Below are 17,651 nucleotides of genomic sequence, written 5' to 3'. Positions count from 1 at the left end.
TACCTCACAAATCACATAAGGCCGTGGACCAATGGGAGCCGGCCGTGTGTTGCTGAGTGGCGGGGGAAACACAGCGGGCCGGCCACACAGATTTAGACCCGGGCCCGGCGGGGGCATTCTGCACTACCTCATTTCGGAGTTAAATTCCGCCAATTGCCTCTGCGACGCTCCTCCATCTCCATTTACTTTTAAGAACAACTCGAATGACGTCATTGGGTTTTCACCTGCTGACCCGTTCAAAAAGGACACGAAGGAAAATACACACATTATGTGTGCCATACATACAAAGAAAAAAGAAAAGAAAAAAAAAAGCGGTTTTTAAAAAGCGGTCTGTGTCCCGGGACACAGCCGGGGTCATGTGCCAACGGCGTAAACAAAAAGGCCAAGCCACGGCCACAGCTGTCTCCGCTATGAGCTCTGACTTCACACCCCGCTAGCGTCACGCGAAGCCCCAGCTAGAGAGAGAGGGGGCCGCCTGGAACGAGAAGCCAGGGGCCGGCGTTTGTCTGAAGGACTCCGGCAGAGTGGAAGAATGAGGGGCGGTCGTCATTATAATAATTGACAAGAAGTCACGCCTAATGTAGCCTTATCAAGAACGATTACGGGAAGCATGTCAAGGAACCTAACCAAGGTCACGCAAACCACCCACTGCAAGACTCCCACCCACGGTGACCGCGCTTCTGACCCAGTGAGATACAACGCAGCGGCGGCGACGGCGACGGCGACCGCTGCGCTGGTGTTTCGCCAAAAGGAGCGAAAAGGCGCCTCGGAACACTGAGAGTAGCCGACACACACGGCGGCAACCAGGGCACCTAAGGGCGCCCGAATCCTTTTTTGCCAAGTGGGTTTCCTGACCGCCGAGATGGTTGAAGGACAGAGCGAGGAGTGGGGGGAGGGTCGGGGAGGGTGGGGGGATCCTAATAATATCTGGTAACTGATAGCACTTGAGATGAAGACTGGGGTTAGAACATCCAGCAGTGAGGCAGCGTGCTCCCATTACCGCCTCTCTCTGGGTCTCCGGAGATGGCTTCATTACCAGGCCGGCGCGCGGAGCTCACATGCAGAATGTATGATCAAGCGGCCCCCCGCGGGGCGCGGGGTTTGCCGAGAAACAGTCCATTAACCTCCCGTACTTCGGTGCTTTCATTTGGGTTTTTTTTTTTTCCCCCCATCACGTTGATTGCGAGACAAAAAACATCTTTGCACGTCGTATTTATTTTTTTGGTGTATTGTAATAATATATTCATGTACAGTATTACTACAACCCACACACCGTTCTGAGTCTGTTACGGGTTAGGTGGTCAGAAAGTAGGTGACTGTTACCTGCAACTGTTACTACTGCCGTTTTTTTTTTTCCCCACTAGGTCTATGAGAGGGTTGGTCTGACCCTAGCCAAAAGGGGACACCTCTCCCTGGCTCAGGAGGTAATTAAGAAGGATCACAGGAGAGGGAGGGCTTGTTATTCAGCAACAGCAGGACCTCGGACATTTGAAAAAAAAAAACAGTTAGGTGGAGTGACACACGTGTGGTTAAATATCCCTGTGTGGTTAGATCAGGAATCGTTGAATGCCTTGTTTGTTTGTGGATCAGAAATAACACAAACAACTAACAGCTAATAAAGCCATGTATATCATTAGCGGGCACGGGCAGAGACGCTGCAGGGAGAGTTCTGGTAAAACAAGCTCATTCGTCAGGACCCCGGAGCCTCATAAAACGCCAATTGAGCCAGCCTAATCGAAAGTACAAAAATAAATAAAACTGAATCGTTCTTAGAGTAAAGAACACCGCATAAATCCAAAACGACCCTCGTCGCTGTCGTTTCACTGCCTGCTGTATTTGCATACAACAGGGCTCTGCGGTGGCTGATGGGAACGGGTTGAGCCGTGGTGGTGGAGCTTAGGAAATATATAAAGGGCCGGTCTGCGGCTGCGACTACTAAAGCCATATCTCACATAACCTGCTCTGCTCATCTGGCATTCTTCCCCCGTCCCTTAGGCAACCCAAGCCTGTCTGCCGGTGAGCCTGTGACATTGCTCTCGCTTTCCCAGCACTTATGATCCAATCGTGTCATCTGATGAAACGCTACACCCCCCCAGTCCCCATTATTCGTCTGGATACAGGAGCTTCTGGAATGTATCGGATTCTTGCCTCGGGGGGGGGGCAGGCACCTTGGAAACTTAGGCCTAAGCCCACCTTCCACAGCCTCGCCTTTTTCTCCCCCCGTTTACACCCGGGCCTTCGCCCCCTGTTACACCCCCCCCCCCCCCCCCCACCCCCTCCCCCTCATCTCTCTCCCCCCGCTTGATTTTCCACTGAACAGAAATTCCACCAGGGGCTTGCATGAATCACATCGCTTGATCGCCTCACTGACATGTGCTCGCATTTTTGATGTCCATCCGACACAGGAAGGGGGGGGGGGTGGTAGAGAGGAGAGAGAGAGAGGGAGAGAGGGGGAGAGAAGGAGAGAATCGGCCGGTTTAGAGTTTCAAGACTGCTCAGTGACTTCATGCTGCCTAATTTACGCCAGCACCCTGCAGGCTCCCAGCTCCAGGGCCACCCCTTCACCCCTTGTGAAACTTTCATCCATACACCTAAACTTCGGAGAGAGAGAGAGAGAGAGCGCACTAGTCAAGCTCAGACTCAACGCACTGGACCTAGATAAAAAAGGTCCAGAGCTAGGACCTAGGACCTAGATCTTTCCTATAGAGCTACTATACTACAGCGGCCTGCAGAGTCTTTGCGAAGCCTCGGCCCACTTCAAAACACAACGTGCTCGGTGTGTTATCTTGCGTCAGGTCACGCCTGATCGTACGGTAAACAGTGACTCAAGAGACAGTGGACTGCGTAACACATGACTGTGGAAAAATCGTTTCCCCCCCCCCCCCACCCCCCCCCGCCCGGGCCGTGGATGGTAGGCTGTGGCTGATCATTCAGTAACGCGATCTGCTAGCCCTTTGTGGCATTCGGGCCCCGGCTGCTCCTGGCCCCAGCCAGCCAGCCAGCCACACATGTGGACCAACCCCAGAGGCAGCCGCCGCGCTGCCCGCCGCGGCAGAGCCACCATTCAAAACAACCCCTCTGGTTTCCCCGAGGATTACAGCCGCTATCGGATCAATTGCTAATGCTCGTCGTGCTCCACTGTCAAAATGTATTTACCCTGCTCCTGCTCCCGCTCCCGCGATCCAATATCCCTTTACAGTATCCAGCCCGCGGTTAGAGGAACGTCCATACACACCAGTAGCCCGGGAAGAGTGGGAAATACTTTCAAATACAGACTTTCGTCATCTCAAATAAGTAGTTCTGCATACCGATGAGGCAGATTATACGACAGCGATTCTTCATAGCCTAAGAGCAAGCACAGCTTGATGAACATTGGCATTAGCCTGTCAAAAGACCAGCTGGTGATTTACAGTTTCCATTATGGGTTGTAGTAGTATATGAATAGAGGCCACAGGGAACAGCACTGATAGGGAGATCAACGTTATGTGTGTCACTGTGGAGGCTGGTGCTTAGAAAGCCTACCCACACCCCCGTTTAGAGGCAGGTCTGCCCCCACACTACATCATGACTCCAGGGGCATTGGCATGGAAAAACACAAAGGCTGGCATGTTTTGGGCACTGCGGTTTCTAATCTTCATGCAATTAACACCATGTGTAGCATTGTATCTCATGCATGGGTTAATAGTGTAAAGTTGCAATGGCATGCCATGTATATCCTCAATCTTAACCCATGCAAGAACCGAACAGCAAATGATGAATAGCTGGACCATGCATCATACTGATAACAGCCCAAAACGGGTGGGCTATGTTTCACAGGCTGCCATTTGCCTTGCAGTCGGATTCCCATTATCAACTTCAAAAGATAACGTCTTGGCAAAATCGCACAGAAACTTCCTTGCAAAGGCATATCTCGGTTAAAACCGCCTAAAAGATATTCTGATGTATGATCAAATAGCATCGTCAGCAGCAGCAGCCTCCTCAGTCAACTTAAAACGCTGGCAGTGGGAGCAGTCGATTGGAGGGGCTAAAGCAACCCGACAAACAGTTGGCACGGATGAACCACACAACGAGACCTCGCAAACATCCCAAAGACCCGACTGAGATGCATTTTAATATAATTATTTTAAAAAAAAAACAATCTCCTAATGGAACAAAGCCTGCGTGTTGGAACGCACCCACAAAGTGACATAATAACCAGGGTCTGGCATGCAGACAGCAATTAATATATGTGGAGATATTACAGAAGAGAGGCATAGCTCTGCAAGAAGTCATACCCTGCATAGCCGAAATTAAGTCCTTAGCAGGGAAAGTCCAAGCCCTTTTATGAGTCATTCGCACATCTCTTTATGCTCCCGATACATGCTTTCATGCTGAGACACAGACAGCCTTGGGGGGCCACGGATTTCAGGCAGGTCTGAACTAGTAAACAACATCCAACTAAAAAAAGCAATGCAAGACAAATCCATTAGGATGGTCAGGGATAACAAACGACTAACCAAACTGCCCTACTTACACACACACACACACGGCCCGATTCCGATGTCCATTCGCAATGACAACTATTGCAAGAACCACCAGGGTCGGTCTGAATGGTTGAACAATAACCTTTAACGCCGATGTGCGTGTGTCTTCTATCTAGGTCCTTCTATCCATAAGTTGTGTAATGGCTTGATAGGTCGATATCATTTCCCAACGCTCAGATTTCGTGTTGATAATTAACCCAGTCTACCCATCCAGTGTGCCATCTGAGGGCACAATTGTGCAACATGCACCCAAACGATTTGCACACACTGACCTGCCTTTGAGGATTGCTGTCCCCCCCATTGCATTGCTTTTGTCCACTCTAGTTCATTGAAAGAGAGCATACTTTGAACAGACCTTTGGAGGAAGACACAATAATGCTCAGTCAATATGTACACACTGCTGCTAGACTTGGCAACGCGGCCATCTGCACAACTCATTTGACAAGAGCCCTACACAACTACAACGTTACACCCAAAGTTACACAAACAAGTTACTCTGCTGCTGCTGCTGCCGGGCTGAGCCGCATCATGGGGTTCCCCCAGCTACACGCATTCTGTCATTTTAACACAAAAGAAAGGAAAAACCCGCACACACACACACACGGTTCATTATGGGTAAAGAAAAAAAAAAAGGGAAAAGGGACCTCGAAGTGGCCCGTTTTTCCCCGTGGCACCACGGTCCCCCACCGCCGCTGCGGAGCCTCCGTCTACCGTCACGTCTCCCTGCTACTCCCCGGGTCTGGAACCAGCGACCATCAGGCCATGACTGTCCGCATTCGGCTGTCTGCGCCAGACAGCGTTCACTACTACTAGCCTAGCCTGGTACGATCCAGAGAGCAACGCCGGATCGACTATCTACCATATGAACCAAAAAAACATCCGCGTATTCAAAGCGCTTACCTTCTGGATCCCGATGGGAGGTTGAAAGCACCGGGGACGGGGAAAGAAAGAGGGAACGAGGGGGGTTCAAGCACGCGTGGTGCGTGTCGTCGTCTTGCTTTTCGATCGGCTCCCTTCTGGAAGCTACACGGCGGACTTGTCTGGTAGAAATCTGAGATTGCTCCCCTGCTTCTGCAGTTGTGTGAAATGACAGTACCCAATATCTGTCGATAGGGGGCGCCAGAGCAGTACACCCGTATTATCCTCAGTTGGGGGCTTCTGTGGCTCTACAACCATTTAATTATTTCATTTAGGCACAATTCCACACTGGGTGATTCATGCGAATCCACTCATTTCATATAAAGGGCATTTCAGAATTAATAACGCAAAAAGCTTTTTAGAGATTTTTTTTTTTTTTCCAAATATGACACACACATATGAAACAGTACTGCGGTGAGTCAGCGTGTAAGCAGCGCACCCGTCGTTCCTTCAACCTTATGGAAAGCTGAAACCAAGAAGACAAAGATGTCCTGAGCCAGAATGATCTAACTTTGGACGTCTTGATCACATGACAGCGGAGACGTCGCGTTCACACGCCTCATGACCGAGTCCATTGTTAAATCTGTTAGCGGAGGGCAAATCAACGGCATTCGTCCCCTGTCCCGAATTACATGACGGATTAGTATAAATCTCGAGAAAGCAATAGATATTGATACACAGTATCCAAGACAGGCCTGCACATATTTATAGGCCATCTTAATAGGCCGAATACAAATAAAATGTATTGTTTGTTTGTTTGTTTGTTTGTTCTTTGGTTAATTCGTCTTTGAGACAAGGTTTTTGAGACAATTACATTTTATGAATGGTACATGTAGTAAGCATGCTAGTGAACATTCTGTCAGGCTGTCTAATCATTGTCTCCCTATTCCCCCCAGAAAACACACACATTTTAAATAAACATTTGGGGCTTAGTGTTTCCATTAGCGGTGATCCATAATCTCAAACATCCGTCACCCCCAACTAATTCGCCAGCAAAGGCAGCCTGACCTAAACAGGTGTATAGCTAAACTGTTAATTGACTAGGCCCACTAAAGTGGTTTAGGCCTACATAAGATTAGAGAGAGAGAGAGAGAGAGAGAGAGAGAGAGAGAGAGAGAGAGAGAGAGAGAGAGAGAGAGAGAGAGAGAGACACACACACACACACACACACACACACACACACACACACACACACACACACACACACACACACACACAGAGGACACATAAAAGTGAAATTAATAAAAACATTTACGACACACAAATGTCCAAATACATCAGTAATTAAATTAAAAGCAATTAAACACGGTTATTTACATATCCAACCTCCCATTCCGCTGTATTAAATACAGCCTATGGATAGCCCTATGTGGTTTAGGCTGAGATATTTGATTATTTGTCATTAATATATACAAGTTAAGCCATACAAAAAAAAATTGCGTTCTTGTTTAAAGAAAGAATCCTCACTTTAAGACGGACGTAGTTCGGGCGGACGTGACGAGACCTACAGGGCGCTGGAGATGACGTCATTTCCGTCCCGTTGTTTGACCCGCTCCTCCGCTCCCGTGGCGTCAGTGTGTTTAAAATGGCGACGTCCCTGGGAGCTAACACGTACAACAGACAGAACTGGGAAGACGCGGTATGGTTTTTTTTTTAATCCACCTGAGATACGACCTATAAACGTATAACCATATCGTAGTTATATATATATGGAGATGCTGTCACACCCCGAGGTTACGACATTACGCTCACGTCTCATCGTAGATGTTGATTTGACGAGGAGACGGAAGCTAGCTGGTGTTAGCCGAGCGGAAGCGTGGCTGCTATTTTCAATTGATGTTTTATTTTACACACGAATCCTGTTTTTTTTAAACATCATTGAATTGTATATTCATTCCTTAAGAAATATTTCCGGAAAAATAAAAAAGCTCAGCTAAAATGATAGTTTGCCGGCATAAAGCTGCAGCCAGGTCCCCTTACTGTCATTCACTACAATCGGAGGGTGAATATAAACAACATTTCCAATAGATTAACCCTGTTAGGAGGGCATGGATCGGATATTGTGAATGCAATCTAAACACACATGGTATCGTAATCACAACGTGATTCAGCGTTAACACTCAACGTAGTGGTGTTGATGCAGTTGTTTGTAACCCAATCGTTGTCCTTCCATTCCCAGGACTTCCCAATCCTCTGTCAAACATGTCTGGGGGAGAACCCTTACATCCGCATGGTAAGTGTTATCCATTGTTTATCTTGAATAACATGTCATGGAGCTATGTCACTATGCTGCCCTTGTTGCATGAGGTAAACCCGTTGTTCACCCTTTCTTACAGACCAAGGAGAAGTATGGCAAAGAATGCAAGGTACCTTTCTGGTTTTACTTTACCTTTTTTTATTTTCTCAATTGCTCCTCAATAAAAAACACATCAACACCAAACTCAAAGCAGGAAGCTAACTCGTCATTCTGTTCGCAGATATGTGCCCGCCCCTTCACAGTTTTCCGCTGGTGTCCGGGCACACGCATGCGCTTCAAGAAGACCGAGGTCTGCCAGACATGCAGCAAAATGAAGAACGTTTGTCAGACATGCCTCCTGGATCTGGAGTATGGTATGAGCTCTCCCTGTTAATGAATGTGACCGTTATTGTTATTGTGGGCCGGCGATGGTGGATTAGTAAACTAACATAATCTTTGGCTTTCTGCAGGTCTTCCCATCCAGGTCAGAGACACTGGGCTCGCTGTCAAAGATGAGGTGCCAAAATCTGATGTCAACAAAGAGTACTACACACAGAATATGGAGAGAGAGGTACGTCCCCGGGCACTGCCAACGGGAACACATACAAAAAATAAATAAATATATGTAGATTTATAGACTATATATATAGACTTATTCTATCCCAGTAGATATACTGCATATATTAAAGACACAGTGCTAACTGAATTTTGATTCCGTCTTCATGTTATGTTCCGCCTTAATCTTCCCAGATTGCCAATACTGACGGGACACGACCGGTGGGCCTGCTGGGCAAAGCCCCGAGCTCCAGTGACATGCTGCTGAAACTGGCCCGAACCACGCCGTACTACAAGCGGAACAGACCCCACATCTGCTCCTTCTGGGTGAAGGGAGAGTGCAAGAGAGGCGAGGAGTGCCCATACAGGTGACCGCTGGCCATACCTTGTTATAAGTTGCCGTGTGTTTCAAGTGACGCCGGGGTGTGGGTAGATGCCATTGTAAATTAAATTATGTGGCTGTTTCATACGTTGCATCTTAAACCATTCAACAGAAAGTCTGTTTCTACTGAGAGATTTGACAATGCATGAACCATGCATCTCATTGTACTGGTTGTTGTGCAGTTGTTAATTCACCTACTGACCGATCCTGGAACTTGCAAACAGGCACGAGAAGCCCACGGACCCCGACGACCCCCTGGCTGACCAGAACATCAAGGACCGTTACTACGGCATCAACGACCCGGTGGCTGACAAGCTGCTGAAGCGCGCCTCCACCATGCCCCGCCTGGACGCCCCGGAGGACAAGAGCATCACCACGCTGTACATCGGCGGGCTGGGAGACACCGTGACCGACACAGAGCTCAAGTACGGACCATGTTGCCGCCATTGGGCTGTCTTGAATATATTCACGTCATGTTCTTTTTCTTTAAAGGGGTGGGGATATGATGCCACCAGGTGTGATGAGCCATTGCAAGCAGTTTGAAAATCGCTTTTCCCTGTGCCCAAGTTACATCACTAGTGGGAGTGTCCACCTAGATGTATGATGGATAGATCAGTCCACCAGCCTACCCAGTGGACAGTGGCAAATGTTGCCCATCTATCCGTCATACATCTAGATGGACACGGCTAATCACACTCACACCTCAAGGCATGATAATGCCCCTTTAACTACTTTTTTTTATGGTTAGAGGAGTTTCTCACCATTTTGGCGTGGCGCCGTCTCCCCTGCAGGAACCATTTCTACCAGTTTGGTGAGATCCGCACCATCACCATCGTCCAGAGGCAGCAGTGTGCCTTCATCCAGTTCGCCACGCGGCAGGCTGCGGAGTCGGCCGCCGAGAAGTCCTTCAACAAGCTGATCCTCAACGGACGCAGGCTGACCGTCAAGTGGGGGAGGTGAGTGACCTGTCCCCCGTGGACATCTGCTGTGTAAACACGTTCTCTTTGGACCGTCTATCTGGGAGGAGTGACCGTGGCAGGTTGCAGTATCGGGAAGTAAACACTGTGTCATGTTTGGAAACCAAATAATGAATCGCAATCACAGTGTTAAAGCGGGCCCTGCTGTTCTTGTTTTGTGATTGCTTCTCATGCTCTTCTGTCTCTTCCCCTCCAGGTCCCAGGCGGCCAGAGGGAAGGAGTCCATCAAGGAGGGGGTCAGTGAGATGGGCACCCGGCTGGACCCCGTACCAGGCCTGCCTGGAGGTGAGTGTGAAACGCCTCAAGGGACTGGGCGTGCCTTGTGAGCACTAGGAATCATCACTTAAAAAAAATGTGTGTACTAAAATAGACGGAAAGGGAGGACATTGATTCTTATGTGTATAAATGCAAAAATCAATCCATGGATTGTTTTCCGTATACAACCTGCTGAGAAGGGTAATTGAGAAGTTGCCGGATCGACACAAATGGAGTTGATATTCATTTAAACTCTGCTTCTGTGCTCAACCTATTGACTTTCTCTCCACTACAGCTCTCCCTCCTCCACCAGCGCACGATGAAGAGGCTCCGGCAAACTACTTCAACCTGGACCCAGGGACCTCGTCTGTGATGAACATCGCCCTGCCCCCCCCGCCCGGCATCAACCCCCCCCCTCCAGGTACTGGTTTGACTGGTCACCCTTTTACAATAAGGCTACAGTAATTAACCCTTAATTACCTTTAGTAAATGCAGTAGGAAGTAAACCATCAAAAAAACAGACAGTTAATTAAATCCACTCATTTAACTGGGTAAGAGTTAACACTAACCTAACCACTTTGCTTAGTAAACATTAGAAGGCTTATTACTCCATTAACTAATGTTAATCAATGGATATTTAATGGATCGTGTTGTTCGTCGTAGAACGAGACCACGTCTCGTCCAATCCTCCCTGAAGTATCCTTCTGTCGCCGTAGGTTTCGGGCCGCCGATGTTCCACCCCATGGGCCATATGGCGCCGCCCATGCCCCCCCCGATGGGCATGCGGCCCCCGGGGCACATCCACTACCCCTCTCAGGACCCCCAGCGCATGGGCGCCCACGCCTCTCACGGCGCGCGTCACGGCGACTAGACGCCACTAGGGTGTCCACCTCTTACTCTCGTCATTCCTGTCTGCAGCCCAACCCACTCGGAAAAAACGAGGGTCTCACTTTTTTTTTACTCCGTGAGGGGGAGGGGGAGGAGGGGGGAGGGTGGGGGGGGGGGGGGGAGATGGAATGTGTGAGGGACACTCTGGGAGGCCTTTGGGAGGAGAGGGATGTGCTTTTCCTTGGATCGGTGCCGTTCTGTAGTCGGTGCTTCTTGCTGTTCTCTGAGCGGTCTGAAGTGGTGCCCACTCGCAGAATGATTCACTAGCGGAAAGTTACGAGACGTCGGGCTAATTAAAGCCTGTTGTGAAACACATCGGGACAGGCGCCGGGAGGAACGTATCGGTTAATTACTGCCACCGTCTTCTTCTTCTCGCCGCGGCCGGGATGTTAACCCTGGAGGATTCCTCGGGCGTTAAAGGGCTTCTTCGATCGATGCCGTTCTGCTTACATAAATGAGTTGTCTTGTCATTGTGCAAATTATCACCGTGAAACATTTTAGTCTTGTTGATTTGATTGTTTTTTCTTTTTTTTAATTCTTTGACACAATATTATTACTCCATGAAACTTTTGTTTATTGTAATGTTTATTTGTATTTTTCATCATTAAACAACCCCATCTAGTCATTTGAGTATTCCTTTTATATTTAGTTTGTGCCTTGTGTAAAACCAGAATATATTCTGGAAAATGTATGTTAGTGCAGATGGCAGTAAGCAGTTCAGATGACCATGTTAACGTCTATGACTGTTCCATGGGTAGCCTTGTGCAACCGCCGTTATCTCACGAGCTCGCGGTGATATCACGCCGCTACAAGGAAAGAGAAAGTCACGTCCCTACATGAGTGGCCTCGGGAGTTCTCCTCATGGTCTTAAATTTGGCGAGGACTGTTCAGAATGGATTAAATAACCTTTTGATATCCATTAGCGGGCCGCTTAATCATAGACATGACCTTCTTAGAGCGCGGCACACGTCTAAAAGCATAGCAGGCGTCTATGAAGAGGAGCAGGTCTTTGTCAGGGCTGCAGGAGGGCTTCCAGAGAGCCCTGTTAAGTGTCGCGTTAGCAGAGGGCCTATTCACAGCTCGGAGGACTCGGGGCAGTAGTCCGTGCCCCAGCCCATTGGTGCTCTGTTGAAATTGGGCCTCCGAGACATGTAGTTACAGCTGATGGTCGGCAGTCTCTGGGCTTCCTGTGCTTCAGCGCTGATGACTGGGATCACCCTCCTGCTGGCCATTGGACCTCCAAACGGCAGGGCCGATCTGGAAGTGAGAAGCAGAAAGGTCGGCAACAAATCGACACAGTATGTAAGCAAGCTGGATGTTACCTTCCCAGAAAAAACTGAAGGTATATGAATCGTGTGTACAAATATCCATCACAATCTATCCTTTAAACGGATGGCTTAAGATGAAACACAATAACCAGTTGTGTATCTGAAGTCTGTTACCAACCAAGTCCTGTTGGGGTTTAAAATAACCGTGAGAGATTCAGAGTGACTCATGGCTGGGGTGAAGTGGTAATGGGTAGGAGGGGGCGCTAAGCTCCACCAGCCCTATTTGGCCCAAAGTTTGTCTGTAGAAGTTGGTAAGATGTAATTAAATCTAGGATCATTCAATTAGATCATCAGCGATATTTAGATGTGTACAGAGATCCTTCCTTGGATTGAACACTAACTTCCAATAATAACTGACAATATCACCATGAGAAACACTCCACCGTTTTTTGGATCTTTTTCTGTTTCTAATCTCTCTTGATTTGATTCTATTTCCCAATAATTGGGAAGTCTTTGGGAGTCTGTTGTTATCCACAGCCTCATTGGCGTCACAAGACAGCTCCCCTCCCTGAGTCATCTTATCTTAAGGGAGGTGAAAGGCATGCAGACTCCCTGCATCATCTTACCAAGGCCAGAGCGAAAATAGCCGCCACAAAACCACAGTCCGAGGGGGTGCAAAGCCGACGAATGGATCGGTTTCAAACGGCGGAAACATGGATCGGAGCCGAGGGAACCTTCATTTAACAAATAATTGCAAAAGCCTTCATCATTTAATCATCTACGAGTCTATTTAGAGCCGGATTCTCCAAAGCCTGTGCTTGACACGCAACCAGCACCGAGCTGTAACATCGCAGAGTGAATACATTAGCCTTCTTAATAAGGATTAGTTGTTAAACTTCACAGTAGTGTGTTTTTTTTTGGGTGCAATGTCATAAAAAGACATAACCTGAATGAAGTGCAAACGTGCAAAAAACTGTCACCACAACCATACCTGTTGAAACACCTGAAGGTGGGAGGCTCCGGGAGCTTGGGCAGCTGTTCAGTCAGGGTGGCCAGCATCTGCCGGCCGTCTCCCTCACCTTCCCTCCACGGAGAGCTGTAGGACCTGGGGATCACTGTAGAGTTGAACCTCTCACAAGGGACCCCCCGAAGAGGACCGGAATACCCTGGAAATAGGAAAAAGGTGACCATGAGTACCACTGTTTGTATTCCAGGCCACGATTGTAGTAAATTGTATGTAATTGTATGTAAACTCTGTATGTAATATGTATTGTATTTCAAATGGGAATCAAGCTGTGCTTTGCTTTGAGATTACATCAAATATCGACAGAGCGACAGAAGTAGTGTAGTTAAAGTGTTAAAATGCATAATACCAGCATATTAAGGGAAGGCGCCAATCCCCAAGCTTCCAACCAAGCTGTGGCTCTGTGGTCAACAGGCGTGGGGCATTGCACAAGGGCAGGCATCGGTGCGAGTTCAACCTCATGAGACGGCCAGCGTCCACCCACCCCCCTCTATCTCCGGTCATTTACCTGGAGCGAGGACTTCGGGATTGCCCTTCTTGGCTATGGTCTTCTGCAGGTTGAGGACCAGGCTGTGCTTACCGACCATGGGGGAGAGCAGATTCTCCTTCCCCGGCTGTGGCTCTGGGACAGGCTGAGGTGGAAGTACCTGGGGGGAGAGGGGGGTGAGTCGACATTGGATATGGACACGTCTGGGAGGTGAAAACACCACAAACCGGGCTTGCCGGCCTGCCTGCCCGCCTGCACCATGTTGTTTATAATTAGTGTGAGCAACAGTGTTCCTTGGATAGCTCTTTAGCCCTCCCGCCGCCACACTCTCTCCCTGGGGGCCCCGCATTCATGGGCCCCTAACCTGCCACTTACCCCTAATTCCCCTGAGGCGAAATTGCAAGTCAACATGGTCGTGTATTCGTGGCCCTTTTTTTTTTTACGACATTAGGAGATTAGGCCTAAGCACTTGAAACGCTGCGTTTGTGCCCTCGCTCGTGTATACGAGCGGCTAGAGGCCTCCGTTCCCATCGGATGTGTTATTCTGAAACACTAGCGCAGCAGAAAAGGAGACAGGACACTCTGCGACCGGACGCTGAGGTCTTTGCGAGGTCCCCGTCGGGGGGGCCCTCCAGGGAGAGCATCCATCTTGTGCGTCTTGTGTGCGACACACACCAACGAGCTGCTAACGCGCAGTGCAGTGCAGTGCGTGTGTGTGTGTGTGTCCGGCGGGCGGGGTTGATTTGGATGCGTGCCGTGCAGCTTTCAGTAGGAGGATAGCTGATACGTGTCCTAATGGGGTGTGCGTGTGCGTGGGTCCGAGGGGGGGGGGGTCTGTGTTACTGTTTACTCTGCCAAAGTTGCCTGTGTTGCTGCCGTTGCCTGTGTTCTCCAGGGTGAATTGCTCCACCCTCTTCTGCCGCTCCTGGAACATGCGCGAGCCCCGATTAGACGGGAGCTGGAGCTCCTCCAGCATCACGTCCAGGGGAACGCTGCTCTTCTGCCCCAGGTTGAGGCCCCCTGTGGGGTGGGGTGGGGTGGGGAGGAGTCCAGGCAGTGGCGCAGCCAGGGAGAGGGTCCATGGTGGAATGATGATGATTCAGAAACAAATGCAAAGGAACACAGGTTTTGAATGTGTAGCTTTATGTGGGGAAAAAAAATTATGTTGAAAGGTTTTTTACACAATCGATTTTATGGAACAATTTAGATCGAAATGAAATTCCAAATATCGAGATTCCTGAGATACAATTCTTGGGGATACATATAAAAAAACAATTCTCTCGATTTTAAATGTTTGTATATTTGTATATTTCAACGCAGGTCTGAACCTGATAGTCCTCAGTTAGACCTGATGGGGTCAACACAGGCACGGTCATACAGGCAATAAATAGGCCTACTTGATTGGTTTCGTTTTGAAAGAACCAAAATAATTGCACTTTTACCCAGTTTAGTGTGGTAGCGCTAAGCTTTTGAAATCCTCTCACGATGTAGTTGTTGTTTGTCTCGGGCAAATGACACGTCTGAATGTAAGTTTTCAAACAAATGACAACTAACACAATAATCCTAAGAGTACCATCATTACTATTTATTCGTAATTCGTAAATTTCTTCAGTCTGGACTCTGGAGTGTGTCTGTATGAAAGACTTAAACCGTGACGGAGAAAATAGTTGGGGGGGAAAAAAGGATGTTTGTTACGCAATGTTTATTGACATCCAGGCGTTGCATGGGTAAGCGTGTATTAATAGGCTCTTTAGATGAAGGCACTCTGTTCACGAAGGGGCTATGGGAATTCCCAGCCTTTGCAAGTTGTCTTTAATAAGGCTAAGGGTTACGTTCGCGTTTTCTCGATCCGCAGCCCGTCTTCGTGCGGCAAACTACCGGAGCACGCAGAGACGCACGCTGCGCAGTGCACGTCGCTCTCAAGTAATTCTGGTGCCAACTCACTCTTAAGAGTGGTTATGTTTCCATGGTTTTTAAGAGTGGTTACGTTTCCATGGTTTTTAAGAGTGGTTACGTTTCCATGGTTTCCCGTTTGAAGGATAGTGGGAGCACACGGGGGCATTGAGCTCCGTGCCTCGTTTTAAAATATTCATAACAATTGATCGCTTAGGTGCTTTTCTTAGCCATGGATCAATCCATAGGGTGCTCTGGGATGAGTCCAACGCCTGCAGCTCCAGTGGAGGCAGGGCTGTCACTTACCTCCCCTGACTTCGTGACAAAGTGCCTTGGCGAGCTGCATCCTGTGCTTGGTCTGGTCGTCAGGCCCCCTCTGCATCATCATCATCTTTATGAGGACTCGGCTGCACACACGTATTAAGAAAACACACACACACACACACACACACACACACACACACACACACACACACACACACACACACACACAGAGTTTTAAATCTCATATTGAGCTGAAATAGAATTGTGTACACAGCGAGTAGCTTTAATGTCTGTAATAATATGTTATCACTGTGACCGGCAGACGCATGTCTGCGAGGAACATAAAAAAATAAAGTTTATCATCTCGGAAATTCACATGTGATATGAAATGACATGAGACACATGAGACACATACATGTAACGGGAACAGCCACTCCAGTCAGCTAAACCCGATGTTATCTCCTAGCCATTAGAAGCATGACACACAGACCACACGTTCACGTACCTGTCTCCCCTTTGTGTGTGTGTGTGTGTGTCGGTTTATCTTTGTGTTTGTGTTTGTGTGTGTGTGTGTATGAACTAGTAATGGCTATCATCTAGTGGTGCTATTTGAGGTTCCCCCCCCCCCTCCCCCTGCAGTGAGGCTGAGAGGCTTCCGTTGCCCTCTCGGCCAGTAAGGACCTGGGATGGGGGTGCTGGTACTGCCCATCTCCAGAGATGCCTGGTGCACTTACCTCACCGCACTATTTTAGCAGGGCAGCCAGGGCGATGACGGAGGCAGGGAGAGTGTGTGTGTGTGGCTTGTTAAAGGGGACTTGGGGGAGGGATAAGTATATATAAGATTACGCACATGCCATGATAATTAAAATATGACACCATGTTTATTGACGTGTGTGTGTGTGTGCGTGTGTGTGTGTGCGTGTGCGTGTGCGCGTATCTGTGTGTGTATGTGTTCTCTGTATCTCTATTAAGATTCTGCAGCTGTTATTTTGTTTAGAGGCCCAATACTCCATATATTCGACCGTGGGAGATTGGCTTGACACCTGCTCTGGCTCCGATGCTACGTCGTAGCATAGCACAGCACCATCGTTCTGTCTGGTGGGGAATCGTGACCCCATTTCAAAGAGCGCATTCTGTCATGGTTTAACGCCATCGCTTGGCCGACTCCAAAGCGTGACTGCTGCAAAGCCTTCCCGCTTGTGTTTCAGAATAAAAGCCCTCTCTGAGAGGGAATCTATGGCCCTCACCGGGAGGAATGACCTTTTCTTCAACATTCGTTGCACATTTTCTTCCCAAACTGATTTTAAGTCTGGCTCAATATTACCCCCCACAGACCCTCATTCATGGAGCTCAGCAGCCGCCCAGAGGGGGAAGAAGACATTTTCTTTATGGGGATTGGATATTGATTTTTGCACTTGCTCTGTTCCAAAAAAAAACACACCCCATCTCTCTCTTTTGCTTGTGTTTGCGTGAGACCACGAGTAGTCTAGAGAGAAGACACGGTAATCACCACACACACACACCGAGGCATCTCTTTAATGGAACATAGTTACAGGGCCCGGGAGGAATATACTCAGGTTTGTTTTGGGAGTGAAGAGTAAAAATGAAGAATTATGACCATGGCTCTTTGAAGAGAGAACTTCCATTGATAGGTGTCAGTGAACATAATAAGAACATACTGGTATCCCTCTGGCTCACATGGCGTTGTTAAAGTCCCAACTTGAAAAGAAAATCCACTTAAAAAGGGAGATTTTCTTCCATTAAACGTTATTTTCGTATTTCTTGAGAGCGTGGGGGGGGGGGGGGGGGGGTATAATTAAAGCCCTCGACGCCGGGAGCCATCTGTGTTTGAGAGCTTCCTCTCAGCGGGGGCGCAGTGTGTTCCTGTCACATGGGTGGAGGGACAGGATCACACCAGGCCGTGACAGCTGACACGGGGGAGACAATGGACGGACCCCTCGATCAGAACTCGAGGGCCCCC

The 17,651-nt window shown here is 48.6% G+C and overlaps 2 protein-coding genes across 3 annotated transcripts; one reads left to right on the top strand and one right to left on the bottom strand.

Annotated features, from left to right (window-relative positions):
- The first annotated feature begins 7,017 nt into the window (after nt 1-7,017).
- On the top strand, nt 7,018-11,353 carry LOC311372697 (pre-mRNA-splicing factor RBM22-like). The gene is made up of 11 exons (XM_084489660.1): nt 7,018-7,080; nt 7,621-7,674; nt 7,778-7,807; nt 7,919-8,051; nt 8,148-8,248; nt 8,428-8,600; nt 8,839-9,039; nt 9,406-9,570; nt 9,788-9,876; nt 10,142-10,267; nt 10,563-11,353. Exons 1-11 carry the CDS (start codon nt 7,027-7,029, stop codon nt 10,715-10,717), a joined length of 1,281 nt encoding a protein of 426 aa, XP_084345786.1. The 5' UTR covers nt 7,018-7,026; the 3' UTR covers nt 10,718-11,353.
- Nucleotides 11,352-16,275, bottom strand: LOC311372698 (myozenin-2-like). Of its 2 annotated transcripts, none has more exons than XM_084489661.1 (6): nt 16,176-16,275; nt 15,713-15,813; nt 14,364-14,533; nt 13,535-13,673; nt 12,994-13,168; nt 11,352-11,991 (listed from the first exon to the last, which is right to left on the bottom strand). In XM_084489661.1, the coding sequence occupies exons 2-6, from the start codon at nt 15,795-15,797 to the stop codon at nt 11,808-11,810; spliced, it is 753 nt and encodes a 250-aa protein (XP_084345787.1). In that variant the 5' UTR covers nt 15,798-15,813; nt 16,176-16,275; the 3' UTR covers nt 11,352-11,807. The 2 variants fall into 2 exon arrangements, with proteins under 2 accessions (XP_084345787.1, XP_084345788.1); XM_084489662.1 differs by having other exon boundaries at nt 16,086-16,269.
- Nucleotides 16,276-17,651: the final 1,376 nt, after the last annotated feature.

Source organism: Micromesistius poutassou (genome assembly GCF_964030765.1).
Source record: "Micromesistius poutassou genome assembly, contig: SCAFFOLD_5131, whole genome shotgun sequence".
Classification (NCBI taxonomy): Eukaryota; Metazoa; Chordata; class Actinopteri; order Gadiformes; family Gadidae; genus Micromesistius; species Micromesistius poutassou.
The sequence above is the reverse complement of the archived record's forward strand: the minus strand, read 5'-3'. Positions and strand labels throughout refer to the sequence as shown.